This window comes from Candoia aspera, chromosome 8 (assembly GCF_035149785.1).
Source record: "Candoia aspera isolate rCanAsp1 chromosome 8, rCanAsp1.hap2, whole genome shotgun sequence".
Taxonomy (NCBI): domain Eukaryota; kingdom Metazoa; phylum Chordata; class Lepidosauria; order Squamata; family Boidae; genus Candoia; species Candoia aspera.
The window spans coordinates 74588805-74614500 of NC_086160.1; the positions used below are offsets into that span (position 1 = coordinate 74588805).

Genomic DNA, 25696 nt, shown 5'->3' on the forward strand with positions numbered 1-25696 from the left:
GGCTGTAGAAGTGCACCATACAGAATCAAGGAAGAGGGACCCGAGCACTATAGAAGTGCAATTGGAAAGAAAGCTGGCAGAGATTTTCCAACCTGATGCCCTCTGGCCAATGTGGGTTGTAACCTCCACGATCCTCAGGATGTCTGGCGGCCTCCGGGTTGGGAAGGCTGTGTTGTGTTGACTCACGGAAGGCCTTCTTGAAGACTTGAGCCAATGTAAGCAGAAAATCCAGAGCCAAGATTGGGCCAAGGAGTTGAAAAACATCAACTGTTGTGAAAGCAGCAAGCTCTGTTACTTTGATCAAGCTATTAGTCCTGTCGTTGTCTGCACTTGGCTGGGATTGAACCAGCAGCTTTTTGCAAGGTTTCTTGCAATGCTGCAGGTAAACACAGATGAATTAACATAAAACTCTAGGTCCATTTGGAAGTTGCTGGAGGCAAGCTAAAGGCTGGAGGGTGTGCGATGAACACCAGGGGATCTGGTGCAAAATGGGTCTCTGTAGAGTTGCTCGGGTCTCCATTGGTAGCATTGCGCAGAATCACCCTGTGGATCAGCTCCAGAACGATGGATCCTTTTGGCCATTAGCAGTGTGGAGCTGAAAGGGAATGAAGGCTTACAACATCCCAAATTCATTTTGGCTAAACGGTGGCAACCTGCAGACCTTGGAGCCCAGGAGGCTCTCAAATTGTACGTTCTTTTAGGGAAGGAATGCTGAGGATCCCCACCCCCATGAAAGGAAGGAGATGGGGTCCCAACAGTGTACCTTCTCAGTAGCTACCCCCATACTCTAGAAGACTTTCCTCCTAGGTACACAGTGCCCTGAACTTCCTGGCCCTTAGGAAGGTCCTTCAGATCTGGTTATTGTGCAGTGTTTGGGTGCTAATGGTGACAAGGCTGCCTTTTGTTAGGCTTTGACTCATGATGTTGGATTCTTAAGACTTCATTGGATTTTGTCTGATGGAAAACTGTCTTGAGTCTAAGGAAGTTGGCGGTGTTTACCGTTTTGAATAAAGGCATGAAAACGTGTTCCAGCTCTTAAACCTAGAGAAAGCTGGAAAACAGGGAGGAAGAGGAGCAGAGCTGGACTTCAGGAGAGGGCCTTCAGGCAACATCATCCTGTTCATAAGAGCAAGAGAAGGTGATCAGAGGTGTTTGGATTCCAGGAGAGAGGGAATAACCTCTGGCAGAAAGAAGGTGGCCCTAGCGAGGGAGATGAAGATGGACAGCACACAAAGGGGGATGGCTGTGGGAGGGGAAACATGGCTTCCTTCCCTCTCGAGTGGAACATTTTCTTTGATGCCTTGGTGACACCTGCAAATGTCTGCAGCCCTGTCAAGTGGGAAAAGCGGCTTGCGTTCACCCTGCGCTGCATCCTGTGTCTTCTTCCTGCAGCCAACCACAGCGCCAAGCAGTGCCGCACCCCCTGTGGCTTGAGGACGGCGTGCAGCGAATGCACCAGCAGCAACTCCGAATGCATGTGGTGCAGCAACAAGAAGCAGTGTGTAGACTCGAACGCATACGTGGCCTCCTTCCCTTACGGCCAGTGCATGGAGTGGCATACCATGAGCAGCTGTCCACGTGAGCTGTCTCCTCCTTGCTGGGGTCAGAAGGGTGGCTGGGGCGTCTAGGAAGGGGTCAGTTGCTTTGGAATGGGGAAGCAGAGTTGCTTGTGTGTCAGTCCGTTACGGCCTGCCGCAGCCTATTGAATGAAACGTCGGGTTGGGCCTGGGATAGGTGGACTGCTCGATTGCAGCCTGGGTTCAAAGGGCTGTGTTGAGATCTCCACGTTGAGCAGGTCTTCCCTTTCTGGCCAGTGTTGCTCCACAGCCTTCCCCCAAGTCAAGAAGCAGTGTTTTGGACCTTCCTGATCCTACTGAGGGGTGTGCATGCCATGGCGGGGCTCACCATATTTGCCAAGTGTGCAAATACGTAATCCCGGCCAAACGACGAAGCTCCTCTCATTTTAGCCACAGTGGTGGTGTGGAGATGTTCGCAAAGGCGTCACCTATAAGAAAGAGAAAGCAGCAGCAGCAGCAGCAACATAAGTCCCTTCCACCAGTGTGGCTTCCAGTTGTGGTTTGGAGGGGCGAGTCCAAGCCATTGTTTGCCAGTATGGATGTAACAGCCAACTCTGGCTTCTCCAAATAAAGAAGTGGGAAGGGGTGGTGGTAGGATCAGACCGGGGCAAAAGGGATGCCAAAGCTGAAGGATAGCCCAGTTCTCACCTTTCTGCCTGGGGACAGGCCTGAAACCTTCTGATGCTGGTGGCCTCTCTAACCCACAAGAGCGTTTCCTTTGCTTTCTCCTTGCAGCTGAAAATTGTTCCGGCTACTTCACCTGCAGCCACTGCTTGGAGCAACCGGGCTGCGGCTGGTGCACAGATCCCAGTAACACGGGGAAGGGGCGATGCATGGAAGGCTCTTCGAGAGCCCCCATGAGGATGCCAGCAGCCCCTCTGCCCTCCGTAGGAAAGCTCTACCCAGACCCTGTCCTGGATGCCAGCCTGTGCCAGACTGAGAACAAATATAACTGGTCTTTCATCCAGTGTCCAGGTATTTAAAAACGCTGATTTGAAGTAGCCAGGCTGTCAGGCAGGGGTGCCCAAACCTACACTCCAGGTCCCTTCAATTAAAGCATGCCCCCCCACCCCCCCGCTGTTGATATTCCAAAAATCTGGCTGTTCTCCCAGGCCACAGGGTAGGGTGGGTGCCGAGCTCCTGTTGGTCGGTGCATGGTGTATGTTTATTTTCTGGACATGCGTGATTCCCCCCCCCCCCCGTTTTGTTCTTTCCTTTTCAAAAGTATAGGCAAGCTAAGGTCATTTGGAGTCAGGCCACCCCTAAATTTAATTAAATAAATAAATAAGCAAACGGCAGCCAGGAGGAGATTCCAACATGGCCTGTGATGCCTCCTCACTCCCGCCCCTCCCAATTTTATATTACGTTAAAATAAAGATGAATCTGTTTTCTCTGCTCTTATAGTTGACGTCCCTGTTCAGAATTTCTCAATGCCTCTGCCCACCTTGGCTCTGGCCCCGCCCTCTTTGGCCTCACCTGCTTTTGGAATGCAAGCTTTGGCCTGCCCCTCAAAGGCCCTCCAGCCAGTCAGAGGGGTGCACCCCTTGCTGTAGGAGACGATGATCTTAAGGTTACAGATCTGCCTTGTTAACCCCAGCAGAGCACGCCAAGAGGGTTGCCAGGTGCTTTTCCTAACTTGGCATGCTTGAAATGCCCTGGGATTGCAGCTTCCGGGATTCCCGTTCAGCTTAGCGGCTAGCATCAATTTCTGCAGCATCGTGTTAAGTGCAAAAAGTAGGGAGTGGGAAGATCTCTACTATTCAGTCATTTATTTGAAGCATTTTTATTCTCCTCCTCATCCAAAAGTACTCCCTGAGTGACTTAGGGAAAATTAGTGGATTGCAGTCTATAAAAGATGCACCGTGGGAAGAAAAAAAAATTTTTTTTTTTTCATGTCAGAAGCGCCTACCAAGGAGCAAGGGGGAACTGGCAGATTCAGGGCCCGGCCTGAGTTGGAAAGCTGAGGGGGACAAAATTTCTTCTGGGGCAGGATGTGGGCTTCCGGTCGAGTGCAATCTCTTGAGAAGAGACACTGCATTGTCCCTCCCGCTGCATTAACCCTCACAGCAGTGCGGGTGGAGGCATTGGGAAATCAGCCTTCTAACCTACTCCAGAACAGTTGTAGGACCATGATAGCAAAAGGCCTGCAGAAAGTCCAGACTGGGAGAATGAAAACTCTGCACTACTGCAGCCCTCCCTTGGTGGGCCTGCCCTTGACCTGGGAAGTACGGCTGGTACGAACTGCAGCAACAACAGCACTAGGGAAGGCATGCCTTAGAGACACTGCAAGCGTCCAGGCCCAGTCTGAAGCGCCCTTACCTTGAAAGCCGCCTGCAGCGCAGCACCAGGCTCCTTCAGTCAATGCCTTGCCCGGGTAGAACCAGCCCACCAGTTCAGTCATCACAGGAGCGTCCCCCCCACCTTTCCCAATTCTCAGAAGTTCATGGGGGTATGGCCAAAGCAGCAGGCCTTCTCAGTAGTTGCCCCCACCTGACATGATGCAGGCGGGTGAAAACGATTTTATTCCATCGTGCCTTTGGCCCCAGCTTATCAGCGAGGCCATGATGGTTTTTAATAGGAGTTTTATTGTACTAGCCGAGGTTTGTGTTAGTTGCATTGCTTTTATTCCCCTGTATAAAAGTCCTTCAGGAGTAGGGTGGCTTAGAAAGGCTATAAAAAGAATTGCTGTTGAAATTACTCTGCGGATACATCTCTCTGGGCAGTGTTTCTCAACCTTGGCCGCTTTAAGATGTGTGGACTTCAACTCCCAGAATTCCCCAGCCAGCCATGCTGGCTGGGGAATTCTGGGAGTTGAAGTCCACACGTCTTAAAGCGGCCAAGGTTGAGTAACGCTGCTCTAGGAGATCCCTTTCATTCCAGCTGGATCTCTAGAAGGCAGAGCCGGCATAGTCCGATCCGGGGTTCCAGTGACCAACTTGCCTTGGAGGGCCCTGTTCTTGCTCGTCTAGGAAAGCAGGGACTGGGGTGGCCAAGAGAGGCCCCAGCCGAAACGTTTTTTTGTCCACAGCCTGCCAGTGTAACGGGCACAGCAAATGTGTCAACCAGAGCATCTGCGAGAGGTGTGAGAACTTGACCACCGGCAAACACTGCGAGACGTGCATCTCTGGTTACTATGGCGACCCCACGAACGGAGGGACCTGTCAGCGTAAGTCCTGTCCTTCGTCTCCCCTTGACTGCAGACCAGCGCTGAGCAACTGTGATTTTCCCTCCCGTCACCTAGCTGTTGTGATACTCTCGGCAGGCAGTGGCAGTCAAGTGTGTGTGAGTGTGTGTGTGTGTGTGTGCGCGCGTGTGCGCCCGTACTCCCTTCTCAATAATTTAAGACTCAGGCCAAGGACCTCTGGATAAAATTAGGCGAATTGAGGAATCGTGTCTTAATTTTCCATCCGTGGTATTGCTTATTTATGTGCCCTTGATTTCAGCTCTGGTGGTCCAGAGGCTCAGGTGGAGGGCTCAGCCCCGGAGGAACGGCTTGTCAGCCTGTATTTTTGGTGCCTAACCATTGCATGCCTGTATCCCAGAGGCTTTTCTTTTGCTCTGAAAAAGGTGGCCCAGCTATTGTCTGTGTATCCCTGTGCACAATTTAATTAAGAGGGAATGCATGCTTTCCTTCACTGATTAAATTGATAGTGATGGCTCGGGGAGAATAGAATTTTGCATTGCATACCTCGTTAAGAGTCCCCGTCCTGCAGGCTAACCAGAATGCGTTTGCTCTTCAGGCAGGAAGGCCTCTTAAAATCGCTTACGTGCAGTCATTAACCGGGGAGGGGGGGATTGTCACTGCTGCTGGTTTATAACCCCGAAGACGTGCTGCAGTGACCCTGTTTGTACAAAACTCATAACTGTGTCATAGGGAGGAGCGCTATGTCATGTGAATTCTCCAAACCAGCAAATTGACTCAACCCTTTATAGGTAGTCCTCACTTAACAATCGTTTGTTTAGTGAAGGTTCGGACTTACGACGGTGCTGGAAAAAACTGACTTACGACAGGTCCTCGCACTTCTGACCGTTGCAGCATTTCCCCCCCACTCCCTGCAGTCACATGATCACAATTCAGGCACTTGGCAACCAGTTCGCATTTACAACCATCACAATGTCCTGCGGTCACATGATCGCCATTTTTAACCTTCCTGGCCAGCTTCCAGCAAGCAAAATCAGTGGGGGCCACGTAATTTGTTTAACGACCACAGTGATTTGCTTAATGGCTGCCACAAAAAAGGTTGTAAAATTGGGTCAGATTTGCTCAATGACTGTTTTGCTTAGCAACCGAAATTCCAGTCCCAGTTGTGGTTGTTAAGCGAGGACTACCTGTACTCTTGGGAAGGTTAGTTTTAATCTTAAACAGATGTGAATTAGCTCAGAGCTAAATTACATGGGAATTCAGATCAATTTGTAAGTACATCCCATTTGAAATTTTTGGCTTTTTCAATGTATTTCAGCATACAGATATTTGATCTTCATTTCAACAATATTGATAAATAAAGGGGAGATAATATAACAAATACCATGCACTATTTACATTTTGAGCCACCAAAGGTGTACTTAGCTTTTTCCACAGAAGGAAATGGCATACCTGTTTTCGTTGAATAAATGATTGCAAAGTCCATTTTTCATAGTTGTTTTTGTTCAGTTACATCATCTTTATATTTATAAGCTGTTTGAATGAAGTTAAAATATTGATATGCCCACATACGTTAAAAAAAGAAAAATCTTTTCTGCAAGACTGGATGATTAATGGTCCCTTCTGACATCCACAGTTGGGGTGAACCCCTACAGAGACCCCACAAACATAGGGCTCCTCTAGGAATTCCATCTCTGTGGCTATTCGAGAGGAAAGGGTGATGGGAAGGGGGAGGGGGAGGGAGGAGGAAAAAGCAGGCAATTTTTTAAAAGTGTATAATTGTTTCCCTCTGCTTTCTTTTTCATAAAGAAGCCGCGTTAAACCACTTAATACTGATATTAACTCGTAACTGACTTCCTCCATCCCTTGTGGAATTGGAAGATGCTTGGAGGAAGTTTCTCCAAAACTATTGACTCAAAAATGTACTGTACGTATCCATCCAGTAGCAGAACCAACGGTGCGGACCTTGGCTGAGCGTGCTGTGTCTATTTAAAAGACCCATCAGATAAGCCTCGGGCTGTGCAGGCGCACGTGTCGCCAATGTGCGTGTGGGCAGACGATTTCCAGCACTAGCCATACAGCCTCTGCTGCTTCTGAGATTTTGGCAGGTGTTGCTTACGCACTTAAAAGCTTATCTCTCCAGCCTTAAAAGCTGACAAAAAAGTCGAATGAATTTTAAAATCAAATTCACACACCCCAGCTGTGCACGTATTTGTGTTGGACCTGCTGGCAGTTTCTTAAAAGAAGCTGCCAGGTGCACACCCATGCATGCTCTGAATCATCCCTGTCACCTTTTCCCTTTCAAATCTGGATTGCTAAACAGCCCCAGCATGTACGTACCCACCCTTGGTTTCCTACCCTGCTACTCCGCAGTTCTCTTAGGGCCAGAGCATCTGCAATCTTGAATTTAACTAACGCTGAAAGATCATGGCATCTGTGTTGGAAGAACCCTTTCACTCAAGAGCAGAGCAGAGTATTTTTAGATGCTGGATACAAATGAAAGCAAAATATTAAACAGTGTGTGGAATAGTTTCCTGATCACTGGCTCTACGTGTGACCTTCTACTTGACCTTAAATCTGCCTCTCAAATGTGGGAAATCTCGCTTCCCGCTTAGCAGAATGATGCCGGTTTCACCTTGGGGTAACGTGCCCATCTGTTTGAGCCAAGAGATTAAATTCACAGTTCATCTTAATCGTATCACTCAAGGGTGTTTTGCCAAGCGCCCTCTGTAATGACAGGACTGAATTACTTTGCCCGAGAAGACCACATTTGGAAGTCTTCCCACCTGCCCAACGCACGCTAAATGGTTTGACTTCTTCTTAATTAAGTATTTGCGTTTCTTTTGCGGAAATGGCTTTTCTCTTACAGCCTGCAAGTGTAACGGCCACGCTTCTCTCTGCAATGCGAATACCGGGAAGTGTTTCTGCACCACCAAAGGAATCAAAGGAGAAGAATGCCAACTGTGAGTAGTGGCTGTGGAAGCAGTTTGGGGCCCGTGGGAGTGCGGTGGCCTGTGGCCCGGTGCCGTTCTGTCCTTGGTGACGTAAACACCAAAAACACAATCTGTGCTGATGTGTGACACCTTCCCCCAATTTTTTCACTTTTCAACAGAAGAAAGCAGTCCAGGCCCAGAGCATCATGTGAGTCTCTCCTGCTTACAGATGCCCCGCTTAAAAAAAGTTGGCTACACGGCCTCCGTATTAAATGCAGAAGTTACACAGTTAACCTTTGTCGTACAAAGTTATTTGTACATTATATGACTTCTGTTGTGAAACTCTGCATCTTCCTTCAGTATTGAGAGTAAGCCACAGAACTGGATGGTTGGCCTAGCTGTGTTGTGTGACTGCTGGAGCTGAAAGATCGGTCTGTTTCCCATTCCCTTTCCTAATTCAGAGACTTCTGGGAAAGGAGGGGAAAGTGTTCTCTTTGTTTGCCCCGCCTCGCTTCCTACCTGCCCTTGGCGTCTTCCCGTTTGTTGAGCGATCTAGGAGGGGTTAGTATAACCAATGAGGGTGAATTGTTCATTCCTGAATGGCTTTGTTGCTCTTCGTTGGTGTAGCCAAATTTCACAGGGTAATGTTGTGTTTTGTCAGGGCCCCTGACAATAACCAAGAAACTAGATTCTCCCAAAGGCTTATTAGCCAGATTCATTGCGAGAAAAAGAGGGCTGGGTTACAGAGTGGGAACTGGAAATGTGTGTATGTTTATAAGGGGTGTGTTAAGACGGGTCTTCCTTGATGCCTTTGATCTTCATTCTAACTCCCTCTTGCGTTAAAGGTGAGCTGGCTAGCTGGAGAGGAGATAAAGAAACTCAATGACCATCTGTTTGTTCTGCTAAGTTTTACAAATGTTGGTTCTCCTTCTCAGGCTCAGAGAATTTCATTACAGTTAAGACAGCAGACTTTTTCTGCTCTACTGTGATCGCTCTGAACAGAAATGATGTTGTGGCGTATTAGAACCAGTGGTAGGAAACATATTCTGGTACAAGTAAATATAAGTGTGTTTAGGTAGGTGAAGAAAGTACACAAGGATGTGGATGGAAATTTCTGTGCTATTCCCAAAGTGCTAATTTTGACTCCCAAATTGAAATTGGCGAACATTTAGCTATAAATGGTATTGCCTTTAAAAAAAAAAAAAGGCAAAATGCAGGCCATGTTTTGCTGGATTATTTCTGCCTTTTAAAGCTTTATCCAATAACAGCGGTCTTCACTGGGCTGGTTTTACACGCCTGGTTGGAACAGGTAACTGAACTTGGACCAGGTTTGCAAACCGAGTTAAATTAGCTATGGAATTTGGCAAGAACTTAATCCGTGAATTGCAGTTACGGCTTCTAGGCAATATAAGGAAGGTAACTCTGACTTTAAAAGGGACGCGGTGGCGCTGCGGGTTAAACCGCTGAGCTGCTGAGCTTGCCGATCGGAAGGTCAGTGGTTCGAATCCGCGTGACGGGGTGAGCTCCCGTTGCTAGTCCCAGCTCCTGCCAACCTAGCAGTTCGAAAACATGCCAATGTGAGTAGATTAATAGGTACCGCTTCGGCGGGCAGGTAACGGCGTTCCGTGTAGTCATGCCGGCCACATGACCACGGAACTGTCTATGGACAAACGCCAGCTCTTCGGCTTTGAAACGGAGATGAGCACCGCCCCCTAGAGTCAGACATGACTGGACTTAATGTCAAGGGAAACCTTTACCTTTACCGTAACTCTGACTTTACTCCAGAAGACACTGCTACTTCAAATTGTTCCTAGGAAGTACCAATCAACTAGAGAAATAAAAATTTCTGAGCACATGTACATGAGAGAATTATGACTAGAGGCCAATATTGTTAATGCTCTTTCCTCTAGGTGTGAGGTCGAGAACCGATACCAGGGTAACCCTCTCAAAGGAACCTGCTACTGTGAGTGGAAACCATGTTTCTTTTGCCTGTTCATAAATTAGGTATTTATAGATCGAGCGATTGGCAATAGACAGGTGAGGAGGCAGGATGTCACACGCTTCGTTGCTCATTCTGGATTTTCTTTCTGGAGCTTTTTGGCAAGGTCACTAAGCTAATGTCTCTGCTAGTTCTTTTCATCCTTCATCTTTACCCCTTTCACCTACTTTCAAGTAAATGTATATCTGTATTTCTTCTGGACTTACCTTTGGTTTAAGTCTTTGTGGAGAAATGGTATACACACAATGTTAGTTTATGTCAATATTTGTTTATTTATTCAATATAATATATACTGCTTGCTGCGCTGACGCATCGGAAAGCAATTCACAGTGAAAAGTAAAATACGTAAAGTATGGCAACTGCCCTCTGGAGCAACATCCTTCTGCAATTTCTATCCCCCTCCCCCCCGATGTTATTGAAACAGGCTTTCAAGACATGGGTGACGGACCTCTTGCACAGTGTTTTGGTTTCAGTTGGCTCTACTTTTTGGACTTTTATCCCCCTCCCTCCTCCCTCTCCTCCTCCTCCTCTTCCTCCTCCTTTTTGGTACCTTTATGTTTTTTATCGTTTTTTTTGCAAGTTGTCCAGAGTCATGATTGTAGAGATTCAGGAAGATATCCTTGACAGGGATATGCAGGAACCCACTCCTTAGGCAGAAGCGGCTAGTCCAGAGCAACGAGATAACATTTGGAAGTGGCTCAGGCAGACACCTCCCTGATTCACAGGAGTATAAGGGGGTGGGGGGGGGGAAGGTCCAGCACAAACAGGCTTGCGAGGTGCTGTTATTACAGCCACCCTCAATAAAAGTTTTAGCCTTCCTGTGGAGTGGATTTCCTCATCTGGTCTGCCTAGGGGGACTGACTTGATAGATTGGGATGACCTACAAATTTAATAAATAAATAACATATTGTGAAACTAATAAAAACGTAATATTCACTTGGAGAAAAGGAAAACTTTTTATGTGTTGGTTGACTGATCATGTTCTCTGTGGCTGCCCATCCATTCAAAGAAACTGGGCAGCAATCATAGAACGGTTCCCAATCCATTAAAATAAAGCGGGGGGGACCCAAGCTGGAGCACCAATAAAAAAGATCATCCCCCCCATATAACATACACACGCATGCCAGAGCTCAAGTACTTTATTGTTGTTGTTGTTACTTAGTTTTAAAAGAAGATAAGAAATAGATCCCACCAATGCAAGTACAAATTCAAGCGAAAAGAGAGAATAGATAATACCAATGAGGAATCATTTATAAACAGAGAAATACAGCTGGAGCTCCAATAGATTAAAATCCTGGCCCCAGTGCAAACGCATTTGTTAAAAGGTGCAGGGGAAAATTTTTCCCAATTTTCATCCTGGAAGGCCTGGGCAAAGAGGCGAGTTTTCAGGAGGCACGTTCCAGAGCGCGTCATCGCCATGGAGAAGGTCTGCCCGTGGAGACCTGTGAAATGGGGTTCAGCAGCTCTCAGTGTAGCAGGATCTCTTCTGATGATCTTGGTGACCGACTAGTCTAAAACTATGAAGGCCAATCTGGCAGGGCTCCACCTCCCAGGCGGTGTAGGACTTTGTCGTAACCATACAAAGCCTGCCTGCCTTGGTAGCTTGACAGCCAGTGCATTTGCTGTAATAAAGCTGCAACCTGGGCCAAATATCTCACCCCACAATCTGGCCACTGCAACTTCCAGACCAACCCCTAAAGTAGCCCTGCAATGAATGCATTGCACTAAATGAAGCGTGAGATTGCCAGTGTGGGAAAGGGTGTGGTCGGTCCCCCATCTGGCACTAGCGATTTTTAGCTCCCGATGTCACTTGGCTTCTGGTGGCAATGATGACTTTTAAGAGCACCCCTCTTTCTGAAAGAATATAGACCCAGTTCGGATTTTCAAAACTGTAGGAGGATAAACAAAGATGGAACACTTTTTAAGGAGGCCCTTAAAAGTAAAACAGGCCAACCAACTCCCCCTTAACTGTGTGATATACAGAGATTTGTTTGCTTGGACATATTTTCATTCCACCTTTTAATCTAAACCGCGCGAGCAAAACCAATTTCAAATGATCAAACAACACATTAAAAACCAATTAGAGTCTAAAATGGAAAGCGAACAGCAGATACAAACTAAATCAAAAGCTAGCCAGATAAATTAAATGCCTGCAAGAACGAACTGGTCTTAAGGAGATGACGGAAATCCCACAAATCAAGAGACCATCCAGTCCTCATGGGGCTGAGTTTCTTGCCAGCTGGGCTCCATCCGTCCTCATCGGCATTCTCTCCATGTCTCGGATCATGACAGCCCGTGAAAAGGGATTAAACACGGTGCTTGCCATTTCTGTTCTGCTGGATTGTTCAAAGCCCTTCACCGGCTTTCTTCTACCCCGTGGAATAGCGAGGGCCTTATCGTCCATCCACTGTGGTGCTGAGACGAAGTGTGACTGGGCTTTCAGCCTTAGACTTATAGCAGTTCCCCACTGCCTTCCCTATTCACAGGGAGGGCAGCCAGGCAGCACCTCCAGATATTCCCACCAGCAAGTTGTAAGCCACCAGCCTTCTGCTTGCTCTGGCCTTGAACCAAGACGTCTCCTAACTATCTCGTTATGCTTCCATGCAGACACGCTTCTTATTGACTATCAGTTCACCTTCAGCCTTTCCCAAGAAGACGATCGCTATTACACAGCAATCAATTTTGTAGCAACGCCTGAAGAGGTTGGTAGACTCTCTCAACTCTGCATTGTGTTGCTTATTTAAAGGTCTTGCCTGTCCTTGGCCAGCAGAGTCAGTATATTGCGTGCAGTTCCAGATTTTTTTTTTTCTTTTATACATAATGTGGCTAATTGGTGCCCATGAAAGAGGTCACGATACCCTGGTCTTGTTGTGGAGAATCCCTAGCTAATAAGCAGCAATGTGAAAGGGAAGAATGCATCCTCCAATTTGTCCTTAACTCCAGGAATTCATTGCTGTGTAACAGTTTTTCCCCGGCCTAGATTCCACCAGATGCATTGGAATACAGGTAGTCCTCGACTTACAACCATTCATTTAGCAACCGTTTGAAGTTACAATGACACTGAAAAAAGTGACAACCAGTCCTCGCACTTAAAACCGTCACAGCGTCTCCCGCAGTCATGTGATCAAATTTGGGTGGTTGGCAACTGGTATGTGTTAAATGTTGCAGCATCCCGGGTCACATGAATGCCATTTGCTATCTTCCCAGCCAGCTTCCAACAAGCAAAATCAATGGGGGACTGTGTGATTCACTTAACGACCACCACAAAAATGTTGTAAAATTGGGTGCGGTCACATGATGCCTCGCTTAACGACTGCACCACTTAACAATGAATCTTCCAGTCCCTATTGTGGTCGTGAGTCGAGGACTACCTGTATAGCTGCCAGCACCCTAGGCTGGTGGGAAAAAGTGTGCTTGAAACAGATACATTTTCCATACAACTGTCCTGTGTAATTAAGCTGAAAATCGATAGTCTTTGTCTGAAGCTGGGAATGGAGTGATGGGATTGGGGTTGGGATGCGGAATTACAGCCTCCCCCTTCCCAGCGATCTCACCTTCACCCACAGTCTCAGGAGAAATTGGTAATGGGTTGGAGGGAGTCCCCACATTTGTGATGAGCCACAAAAAAGACGTTTGTGGATGGTCCACAGGCTCTGGAGTGAGATAAATGAGCCACTGAGATCGTCTCTAGTTTTCTCTACATGGTGGTACAATATTGCATGTCTGGCAGTGGTCCTTAGGAGTTGCTCCAGAGAGAAGAGAGTGTGGCTTCTGCATTCCTTACCAAGTCTTTAGAGTTGGCACTGTTCTGGGTCATGTAACTGGGGTGGGGGGCGAGGGGGCTGCTTAGGACAGTGGAGTCAGCAACTTTATAAGCTGCTGCCCAACTGCCCCTGCCATGGGGTTGCACTGAGGGAATTTGTTCTGGATATTTTTTTCTCTGCAACCCCCATCTGGATCTGCTCTGTTCATCTGGACCAGTCCCTCTTTTGATGGCTTTCCCCCATAACAGATTTGGTCCTGCCCTGTTCTGTTGTTGTTTGCTGACAGACAGATGGACAGAGTTCCAAGCCTCTTTCCACAATTCCAGTATTCCATTGGGTTGGAAAGAATAAAAATATGAAAGACTGGGGAGCTGGTCCAGACATCTCTAATTATCTTCTTGAGCAGATAGTTAGAGATGGGGCTCTTCGTCTGATGTTACTAGAGCCCTGCAGCTATGTGGTTCAAACTGTGGATGCCTGGTATTTTTTGCTATCCAAACGGGGTCTGTTCGGTAGAATCCTAGATATCAGGTTGCTTGTCAATGTAGCTTTTGAACTGTAAGGAAAAAGAGATAAGCGTAAGAGTGCGAACGTAAGGGAGTACGGGATTGCCTGCTTGCAATTTGTAAATGGAAAAGGAAAATACAGTCTACGTAGTCCAAAATCTGGGTACAAACACAATTCAAGGGAAGAATGTGTTGGGATCTAGATTCTGGAAAAAAGTGTATTTGCGGTGTATTTCTTTCTTTTCCATCTGCTTGGTTTGATGTATATCTGTCTACCTTCATTTTTATTCCATCTTGTCCTCAGTTCTGCTTTTTTCTTAGCTATCTGCAGACCAGTTTCCTTGAAAAATGAAAAATAGCTGACGGTGACCAAAACAGTGGATTAATTTACCATAGAGGAGGCAGATCTGAATCCGGGGCCCACCTTCCTCTTACCCAAATTATGCCAACAGTTTGTGCAGAAGCTGCCTGGTGCTTAAGCCATTAACCCGTGGTTTTCTCTTATTCCTTGAAACCAGCAAAACAGAGACCTGGACATGTTTATCAACGCTTCGAAAAACTTCAACCTTAACATCACTTGGTCGACAAGTTTTGCAGGTGAGAATCGTTCCCAAATAGGCTTAGGAGAAATGCCTAAAAATGCTTAAGGAAAGACCAGCGGCCACAGCTCTGAAATTCCAGTTCCTCTGTTTTAAGCCATGCACGAAGCGTTAGACTCAGCCTCTACTTATGCAGTTTCTTCATCTTTCGGTTCTCCCCCCCTCGCTTGTTGCTTTTCCCCATTTGCTCTTCTTCTCTCTCCCCTTAACGCTTTCAAATTCTTCTTTTTGCATGTCGTCCCTTACCATCTCCCTCTTTCCTTCTCTCCTGCCTCATCCCAGCAATTCCTGACTTTCTCACCGACTGTAGCATTTCTGTGACCTCACAGCAGCTCAACCAGTCGAAAGAAAAGATTCAAGTCTCCCTTGGTCTAACTTCTTTATATGCAGACCACTCTTATGTCTCAGTGACTTGTGGATTTAATAGGTTTCTGCACTGAGCATTGATCAAGGTGTGGCTTTACTGTTAGTATATCAAGGTGGTCTGAGAAACAAATAGAATACCCGTTTATCTGATTTCCACTTTGAACGCTTGCTGGGGCTGGTGTAACGTTAACGCTTCCCATAACAAGCATTTTCGTAACAGTTGCTTACTGATGGTCGCAAGGAAACTGAGGTCAGCCTTTCTTGTCAGTCTGATGATCCACAATAAACACTGCAGAGTTGAAGGAAGATCAGCACTCTTTAAAGTGTTACAGCACGGGGTTTTTCAGCACTTCGTATTTACAGTTTCGTCTAACCAAGAGCCATCGGCCGCCTGTTCACTTTCTCACACCGACTGAGAATGTTGCCCCAGGGGGTTTCCAGTGGTGTCCAGAAACGTTAGTACTAGAATTGTTGGATCTTTCCCCATTTTTTTAAAATTTAAAATGTAAGCTTCTCCTAAGATCAAGCGAACACGGACTACCAGTTGAGTGACTGAGACATTTTTAAAAGGTCAAGATCTTTGATCATTCGGGGCTGGTATATTGCTGGAGATTGGCACAGAAGGAAAGGCTGTTGAGTCTATTGTGTTAATCGTCTAGCTTTTCTCCAGAGCACCATTCTGACGGCTCACTTAGCAGTCCTCCCAGGAGCCTTCGGTGGTAGAGGAATTTCAGCAGATGTGGCCGGGTCAACAGCAGTCGGTGGGGTCACTGTGACTGAATGACAGTTTCAGTCTGGATCTCCGTGGGTCCCGCTGTTAGTGTCCTGCTAATCCCACTCCCTTTGTTTCTTCCTCTGCTTTGAAAAAAAAATTGCTCGTAAGCTGGTACACAGGCTGGGGAGGAGATTCCAGTGGTTTCGAAGAACCACATCAAGGAGTATAAGGACAGCTTCTCCAACGAGAAATTTGATTTCCGCAACAATCCCAACATCACTTTCTTCGTCTACGTCAGCAACTTCACCTGGCCCATAAAAATACAGGTGAGAGACTCCTACATTTATATGCTCTAGAAAATGACAGCGCCTAAAGGGAGTGGCGGAGAGCTGGAGGCAGCTGCAAGAAGCTGCTTCTCGGTTGTGGGGGCGTGTCACCTACTTGCGTGGAGCTTCTGTCGTACTCCTTCAGCGGCTGTCCCAGCAGTACACTGCAGTTTTAGTGCAGGTCAGGTAAGGCAGGGCTCCTCAGCCTTGGCAACTCTAAGCTGTGCAGACTTCAGCTCCCAGAATTCCCCAGCCAGCTGGCTGGGGAATTCTGGGAGCTGAAGTCTGCACAGCTTAGAGTTGCCAAGGTTGAGGAACCCTGAAGTCAGGTGTAGACTAGACCCACTGAAGTCAGTGATACTTGATAAGTCACGTTGAACATCAAATCATGGATTTAGGGAGCCCCCTGGATCCAGCTCTTGTGTATATTTTCATCATTGCGATCATGGCCCAATGTGTCCAATGTCCTCACTCTTAGCTCACTTCATGTGTCTAGTAGAAGATGTGGTTGCATAGGAAGCTTCTGGGTAAGTAAACCTAGCAGGCCTTAGAGCCATGGGGCTTTTGTCCCTGGTGCTGATGGGATGATTCCACGTTACGTAAAGCAGTTTACTGGTGCAGACCATAGTCTAACTCAACCCTGAATCCACTTTAACTTGTTTAACCCTTCCTTATCCTGGTGTCCTCCTCCTTCCCTTCCTCTGTTGTCTTCTCTGTCCAATTTTAGATTGGATTCCTCACTAGTCCCAATCCTGGCAGTCCCTCAGCATGAGTTGGCTGTGGATATGGCAAGACAGGACAGACTTAAAGATACATGAGGGATGGGCTTCATTTAGTAGTGACATTAACTCTGGCTGTTTCCTCTCAGGGTTGGGATCTTGTCACTTTGGGACAAGGCCAAGTTGTCTTAGGCCAATGCTTCTCCGCCTTGGCAACTTTAAGATGTGTGGACTGCAGCTCCCAGAATTCCCCAGTCAGCATGCTGGGCTGGGGAATTCTGGGAGTTGAAGTCTACTCATCTTAAAGGTGCTAAGGTTGAGAAACACTGGCTTAGACCAATGAATAAACCTAACTAAGAAGTCACTGCACTGTCTGGTAAGCCAGTATTTGTTCTGGCCTATAATTGCTGAGTGTTCCTTGCCAGTTTTATTGGCCTTACTTTTACAAGAGCTTAATCATGGAGCGTGGGCGAAGTTCCTGCGTAGCACCAATGAGGACCAGCCCAACTTTAGAGGAACAGACAAGAGATGGCTGAATAAACAGCTTTGCTCACAAGGCATCCTGGTACCTTCAGCTTCTCCTCTGTGCCATTAATGAAGTCAATATCGAAATTGGGAGAGGATGAGGTTGGGTGTTGTTTGGCAAATACCAAGCACGCTAAAGATTAACTGCTATATTATGTTAGAAATTTTTATGAATGAGTAGTCCACCTCATCACATACATTATGCGTTGTCAGACATACACCTATGCCAGTGTGGGTATATAGAAGGAACATATATTAGCAGGGAATCAGTTCATAAACTGTAAAATGTTGCTGTTAAAATTTAAATGTATACAAAGTAAGCATAATCACTGTTCCGGTCAGTAGTAATAGCTGAACTAATTAATGTCAATTGTAGATCAAAAGGAACAAACTATTCAAACAAAGTCAGGCAGAACGGCATTTGGTAAATTTTCTTAACTTTGTTTGGGTGGTTCCTGTTAAAGTTGCATTTGAAAAATGGCAACTTTTAGCTGTGTTAAACCTGTGGATTTTTTTTAAGGCAGTACAAAAACAAACGAAACCAACTTGGAATTTTGTTGCAGAATGGAAATAATGTTGTGGTAACTTTGAACGATCACTAAATGAGGCAGTTGCCAAGCAAGGACTACCTGTACACACAGGACATTCTATCTTCCCCAAACCACAACATTATTTCCATTCTGCAACAAAATTCCAAGTCCTCGCATATACAACCGTCGCAGCATCTCTCGGCTCTTTCTTTCACTTGCTTCTTTAACCCGTACCAAGATGTCCTCCTACACAAAGAGAAAGAAGCCCAGTTCAGCTGAAGGAAGTAGCAAGGAGCAAAGGAAAACTGAAGTAAAATCGTAAGCACAGTCGCAGTCATGTGATTTTCACTTAGGGACCACTTTGCTTAATGACCAAGTTGCCAGTCCCAGTTGTAGTCGCTAAACGAGGACTACCTGAAATTTGGTTTGCTCATAAGATCTTTGTGCTTGATATAGCAGATGTATACATGTGGCTGATTTTATTACAGCAAATCCCGTTATTTAGAACTGAGTAATGGTCTACTTATTATATGAAATGATATTAATAGTTAGTAGAATTTTATTGAATAAAGACATATGCATTGCTATCTTTCATCTCCATCTGGAGCTCTTTATTTTTGTGCATTTGCAAGCCCATAACCTTTAGGCTTTTGCTGCACCCCTGAGTGAGCAGGATGCTCCATTGTTAGTGTTTAATGTACAGGAATAATGCATCTCACAACTATGGCTTGCTCTCTCAGAATAGGAACGCGATGATCTTTAAATGATTTTGGATTGAATTGGAGTTAAGCATTTCTGTATACGAACGTGTTTCCTTAAATGTTTCTTTCATCCTTCTTAAAAAATTATGTTAACAATGCTCCCTTCTTGTATATATGTGGGACGGGCAGGACAGGTGGGAAGAAGATCAATAAAAGACTTTTAGGAGTGACTATTTGAATTTTTCTAGGTGATTATTAGTACTGTAGATGTCTGGTTCTATTCAGGATGATTGTTAGGGAAATACGGATTAAGCTGCCATGCTCGCCCCATTGGTTATAACAGTGTTTCTCAACCATAGCCGTTTTAAGATGTGTGGACTTCAACTCCCAGAATTCCCCAGCCAGCATGCTGGCTGGGGAATTCTGGGAGTTGAAGTCCACACATCTTAAAACGGCTAAGGTTGAGAAACACTGGGTTATAACCTCCCTCTCTCCCTCCCTCCCTCTCTTCCCCTCCCGTCCCCTCCCCTCCCCTCCCCGCGTGGTATACATCCCAACGTCTGTAAAATGTGGTTGAATAAAACAGCAGTCATAATTTATAAAAATGATAATATAAAGAAACCTGCAGCAACATATAACACCCGGAATTGTTACAGTTATTAAAGTTAACCAGAAACCTGGTGAGTTTCTTGGGGACAAATAGAAATGGGCTTGCAGGTTCAGTAAAAATGTTCTTCCTTTGCCGTTCACCCAAACTTGGTTGTTTTCATTTTCTTCAATGCCAGCCTGAAACTTGTATTTGTCGGTGCCTGGCCTGGCCTTGAGTCTGATTCCTGTGCTGGTACATGCTCTTCTTGGGTCCTTTCGTTTGCCTGCTTTCAAATATGATTTATAAGCTTAAAATCTTGGAAAAGGGGTAGGGCATTGTAGACGATTATTGTAGAAATCAGCCTTAAAAAGGCACACGGCTTTTGTTTGTTTTGTTTCGTTTTTTACAAAGTTCCCAACTTCATGTTTCTACTGTTGCTTTTTTCTGCCCCCTTTCCCAGTTTCTTTTAGGAAGTTTTCAGCTTCTAAATGCTCTTTTTGTACTCCTGATATCTGTGCTTTTGCCAATGCCGAGTTCTCCCTCTTCCTCCGAAACATTGCTCCACCTCTCTTTAAAACCACTTCAGTTCATTTTAAAAATACATTGGCGTCAATGTGTCTCCCTTCCTCTTTCATCCAAGCAATTTTTCTGAAGAATTATGTAACAGTTGCCTATTCTAAAACACTCTCAGACTCATGAGTGTGAATTCAAAGATATCTGATTTATTAAAGAATAGTATGCAGGATCACAGAGAAAGCTGAGAATGATGAAAGCGCGCCAAATTCAAACTAAAAACCCTCGGTGCAAATGAAGCCCCTCCCCCCGCAGAATCTTCCCAAGTTCACAATCCCAGGTGCTCCTAACAGTTTCTGATGGTCTGTGGGAAAAGTCCTTGAGTAGAGAAGATAACCCAAACACATTCCATTGTCCTGATTTCACATACAGAGCTTGGTACAAGGTCTCACAGCAGCTCCTTCCCAACAGAAATGCGCATCAGCGCCATTGTATGTGAAACGTTACGATGCATAAACTACATTGAATCAGTGAACATGACATACTGCCCCCCCAAAATGAAGAATACATTAAGCAGCAGGCTTCAAAGGATGAGCAAGGTGGAAACGGTGAATTAAATCAGGAGCGGAAACATGGTGGGCAGACACCCATTCAGGATGAGGAAAGTGTTTCCATCGGACCAGATACTGCAGGGTGCCTCGAAGCTTGCAAAAATCAACGATGTCCTTGACTTCAAAGTGTTGCTGGCCGTCAATCATAATTGGAGCAGGAGGAGGAGGTTGAGGGTGCCAACACGGTGAGTGGTGCACAGGCTTAAGCAAGCTGCAATGGAAAACAGGGTGCAAGTGTTTCAAATTGTGAGGCAGATCTAACTTAACAGTAACTGGATTGACACGATGAACAACAGGAAAAGGGCCAATGAATGTGGGAGCAAGTTTTTTAGAGAGTTGAGGTGATTTGATAAACTTAGTAGATAGATACACCTGATCCCCAACTTTGAAGTCGTGTTGTAAAGAGCGATGCTTATCAGCTTGAGACTTGTAAGCAGCCTGGGCATCAGCGAAAGCTTATTGAATGACTGGCCAGGAATCAGACAGTTTAACAGCCCAGTCAGACATCGAACATGTTTGGGAAGGGGGCTGTGGCAGTTCAGGGATGGGAACAAAGTCGTGACCAGAAACCACGCGAAAAGGGGTTTGTCCGGTACTTTGATGCACAGCATTGTTGTAAGCAACTTCAGCAAAAGGTAACAACTCGACCCAATCGTCCTGATGGTAGTTAATGTATGCTCTAAGAAACTGTTCAAGAGTGGCATTTAAAATCTCAGTAGAACCGTCAGTCTGTGGATGGGACAATGTGGACAGTGTTGTTTAGTGCCAATCAATTTTAAAAATGATTTCCAAAATTGGGAAGTAAACTGTGTGTCGTGGTCAGAAATTAAACGGGAGGGGCTACCGTGAAGGCGGTAGATGTGGTGGAGAAATAGGCATGCTAATTGTGGGGCTGATGGGATGGATGTACATGGAATGAAATGAGCTTGTTTAGAGAAAAAATCTTTTACAACCCAAATGTTTTCTTCTGACTGGGAGGTAGGTCCACAATGAAATCCATAGAAATCTCATCCCAGGGGCGTGATGGGCTGGTGACTGGCTGTAGAAGCCCCTGTGGTTTCCCCCCTTTTCGCTTTGACATGGCACAAACTGGACAGGAAGCAACATAGTCCTTTACATCACGTCTTAAGGTTGGCCACCAAAATTGACAGCGAACCAAATGCAAGGTTTTGACAACCTTGCAACCAGCAAGCTTGTCATCATGGGAACTCTGCAAAACATCAGCTCTTAAAGTTTCAGGCACATAAAGGCGGTGTTCCACCCACACCAGACCGTTTTCAAAAGAAACATTGTCTCTATTAGCTAACAACCAAGTGTCAGATTTCAGTGGCTGGAGAAAGTCCTTCTGTAACTGACAAAGAACTTGCACTTTCCGCTTCCCAGATTGTGCTGGGGGCGGGGTTGCCTGCGCACGAGTCTGGCTCCAAGTGACAGCAACCAAGCCCAGTTGTGGTTCAGTGAGAACAGTCCCAACCACATCTGCCACCTGGTCAAGGTCCTGAGGCAACTGTGACAAAGCATCGGCCAGAAAGTTTTTCTTTCCCGGAATAAATTTTAACTGGAAGTTAAAGCGACTGAAAAACTGAGCCCAGCGAATCTGTTTAGGGCTGAGACATCGTGGGGTGCGGAGGGCTTCCAAATTCCTGTGATCGATCCAAACCTCAAAAGGGCATTTAGCGCTTTCAAGGAGATGGTGCCAGGTTTCTAAAGCTGTTTTTACAGCAAATGCCTCCTTTTCCCAAACATGCCAATGGCATTCTGTTTCAGAAAATTTCCTGGATAAGCGCAGGGTTTTAAGCGATTTTCTGAATCCCCTTGTAACAAAATAGCCCCAATAGAGGAGTCAGAAACATCAACTTGGGGCACTCAGGATCAGGGTGCTGTAGAATAGGCTCAGCAGTGAAAAGGGTTTTTGATTTCCCAAATGCTGCCTGGCATTCAGGCGTCCAATTCAGCAGTGCCCCAGGGTTTTTTACTTTGCATGTCTCCCCCAAGCTCTTGGTACAGAGTAAATCAGTGAGGGGCAGAGCAATCTCAGCGAACCCCTGGATAAATTTCTGATAGAAATTACTGAACCCTAGGAAACTTTGTAATTGCCTCCGGGCGCGGGGACGTTCCCAACTTAGAATCGCCTGAATTTTTGCAGGGTCCATTTCTATACCCCGGTCAGACACTCAATAGCCGAGATAGTCAAGTTGGGTTTTGTGAAACTCACATTTGGAAAGTTTGGCAGAGAGTTTGGCATCTCTAAGTTTGTGTAACACCTGTCTGAGGAGGCGTTTGTGGTGTTCCTCGGTTTCAGTGTAAATGAGAAGATCATCTAAATAAACCAGGACTCCTTTAAACAAATTATCATGTAATACTTGATCAATTGCATGAAGACTCCAGGTGCCCCTGCCAACCCAAGAGGGAGGACTTTGTACTGAAATGATCCTAGTGGGCAATTAAAAGCAGTTTTCCACTCATCCCCAGCTTTTATGCGAATGCAGAAATAGGCTTCGCGAAGATCGAGCTTGGAGAAAATTTTGACCTTTGACAAATGAGCTAACATGTCCTTCATGAGGGGTAGAGGGTATTTGTTGCAGATCGAGACAGAATTTAACCCCTGATAGTCCATACAGAGTTGAAGCGTGCCATCTTTCTTTTCCCAGAATAACACAGGAGCCCCAACTGGGGAATTAGCAGGTTCAATAAACCCCCTTGACAGATTTTTGTCAATGAAGTCCCGTAATGACTTTTCTGGGTCATCGGATAAATTTTTGGCTTGGGCAATTGAGCATTGGGGACCAACTCTATTGCACAGTCAGTTTTCTGGTGTGTGGGGGGGTAACTGATCTGCTTCCATCTCCCCAAATACGTCTGCAAATTCTTGGTATTGAGCAGGCAAGCCTTCTAAATGTGGCAAGTCGGCGCGGCGTGGCGATCACTGCCCTTCCAACCTCCGCACGTGCAACTATCTCCGCTGTAGGAGCTTGGTAAAATCCATCTTTAAAAGTCACAGTTCTGTGCTCCCAGTTTACATAGGGGCTTCGATAGGTCAACCAGGGGATCCCCAGGATTACCAAGGGATTGCCAACAGGTGCTACAACGAATTTCAAAGTCTCACGGTGGCTGTCCATTTGCATTGCCACAGTTCCAGTGAAATGGGTTGCCGCCCCCCCCCCACCCCACTGTTGAACCATCCAACTGTGTGAAGATCAAAGAATGCTGGAGGGGGAAACTAGGCAGTTCCAAAGCAGCAACCAGATCAGGGTGAATTAAACACCTGGAACATCCAGTCAACTAAAGCCCATACCTCTGTAGTTTTTGTGCGGGAACCCAATTTCACTTTTACTGCTAAAGTGGGACAGCACTCACCATAGCATCTTCGCGCCCATCCTCCTCCACCTGCCCGCTGGCGCCCTTCATGGCAGGTGGCTGGCGTTTCCCGCCGGCTCCTTAGAGTTGTCTTCATCCTCTCCTGAGAAGTAGATTATTTCTTCAGTGTCGGCTGTCCCTTTGGCTGCTGTCATTCGCCGCGAGGGGGGGGGGCTATTTGGCCAGTGGCTTCCTCGCTCGATCTCCAGCCTTGGCTTTTGGGCAATCAGCTGCTTGATGGCCCTCCTTTCTGCATCGGAGACACTGACCCCTCGCGTAGTGCCAATCTCTCTCCTCATCCCAGTCTCTATAGCTTGGCCGGGCAGCAGTCGCAGCACTTCGGGGTCCTCTCATGGTGGCGGGTGGTTTTTCAGGTTTTCTAGTTTGCATGAAGGTATGCTGAGCATGCTCAGCCTTTCCTGCCAGACAGATCCAGTCGTACAATGACTCGGGGTCATCTCTACACAAGGCCCAATGCAGGACGTCCTGGTTGAGTCCCTCTTTAAAACGCTCTATTAGAGTTGACTCAGATCAGTCAGTGATTTTCCCAGCCAGAGCTTTAAACTCCAGAGCGTAATCAGCTACTGCCATTTGGCCCTGGATAAGATCCTTCAGCGCCTTCTTAGCTCTTGTCTTGGCCAGAGGATCTTCAAAATGCAGCTTTAATGCCCACATGAAATCATCGAAATAATCAAGTGCAGGGGAGCCAGCATCACTTAATTGAACGTACCAGTCAGCCGCTCGACTCTTCAACTTGGTGGCAATGGTAGTTACTTTAGCCTCTTCAGAAGGGAAGCATGCCCCAAACTGCCTCATATAACTTTTAGCATTAGTTAAAAAGAAAGATAACTTTGTTGGATCTCCATTGAATTTGACAGAAAAGTCTCTCACTCCGGTTGGAGAGGAACCAGCCGGCGCTTGAGTGGTTGGGCTCCAGGTTACAGTAGCTTTCCCTTTTCGGGGTGGGGATACTGAGGGCCAGGCTCTGCGGGATGGAGATTCATCCTGGAGCCGTCTCTGGACCCGCTCCGCCAGCGGTCTGGATGGGAGGATGGGGGATGGTTGCGGGAAGCCGGGATCTCCTCCGTGCCTCCCCTGCTCCTCCAGTGACAAAGACAGGTTTTTCAACCTGTACTCCATCGATTCTATTTTGGCTTCCACCACTCTTAGTCTCTCGGGTTTGAGAGACCCTCTCCTTCGTGTGCCCGGTTTCCTCTCAGTTGACACCGTAGTAGATTCTTTGTCTGGGGTTAGCGGGAACTGATACTTCCAGGACGTCCCCGACGTCCCTGGTTGGGGTTCCCCCACTTCATCCAAGGCGACCAACTCTGTGAGCAATTCGCTGGGTGCCGGTTGCTTTGGCTCTTCCCCGTTGTCAGATTCCTCTGCATCAGAACTGGAATTCAATTCATCCCTTGACAGGTCTCGGGACTCTGAAGGTTCTGGGGTGAGATTCAGTTCTCTTCTCTTGACCGTCGGCTCGGGCATCAAGCTAGCTGTTTCCTCGAGTCCCCTGGTCGTGGATTTTGACTCAGCCATCATTAACTATTTTCCCTCACAAGAGACTGATCTTGGTAGGAGCTAACAGTACAACTTTGGGGATTCTCAGCTTTATGTAACGGTTGCCTATTCTAAAACACCATCAGACTCATGAGTGTGAATTCAAAGATAACTGATTTATTAAAGAATAGTATGCAGGATCACAGAGAAAGCTGAGAATGATGAAAGCGCACCAAATTCAGACTAAATCCCTTGGTGCAAATGACATCCCTCCCCCTGTAGAATCTTCTTAAGTTCGCAATCCCAGGCGCTCCTAACAGTTTCTGATGGTCTGCGGGAAAAGTCCTTGAACAGAGAACATAACCCAAACACATTCCATTGTCCTGATTTCACATACAGAGCTTGGTACAAGGTCTCACAGCAGCTCCCTCCCAAACAGAAACGCGCGTCAGCGCCATGGCATGTGAAACGTTACAATGTATAAACTACATTGAATCAGTGAACATGACAAATTAAGACAGCCAAATGTAGATCCTATTAAAAACAACAACAACCAGGAATTAGTGTTAGTTTACTGGATTGGTTCTCTTTAAGTCCCTCTGGCTCTTGGCAGCCCCATGATGAAGTCTGCTTAAGTTGGTCAGCTTCCTCTGTAGACAGCAGGTAAGCTTTGGTGCACTTCCTGGTTCCATCCTGGTCATTCTGCATGTTGTTTTCTGCTACT

The 25696-nt window shown here is 46.5% G+C and overlaps 1 protein-coding gene across 2 annotated transcripts in view; it reads left to right on the top strand.

Annotated features, from left to right (window-relative positions):
- The window catches only part of ATRN (attractin), a 197649-nt gene that overhangs the window by 94218 nt on the left and 77735 nt on the right, over positions 1-25696 (top strand). For both annotated transcript variants that reach the window (XM_063310528.1, XM_063310527.1), the window contains exons 17-24: positions 1393-1578; positions 2313-2552; positions 4606-4743; positions 7589-7682; positions 9563-9615; positions 12259-12353; positions 14440-14518; positions 15770-15927. In XM_063310528.1, the coding sequence (XP_063166598.1) occupies positions 1393-1578; positions 2313-2552; positions 4606-4743; positions 7589-7682; positions 9563-9615; positions 12259-12353; positions 14440-14518; positions 15770-15927 (1043 nt within the window). The remainder of the gene's footprint in view (positions 1-1392; positions 1579-2312; positions 2553-4605; positions 4744-7588; positions 7683-9562; positions 9616-12258; positions 12354-14439; positions 14519-15769; positions 15928-25696) is intronic.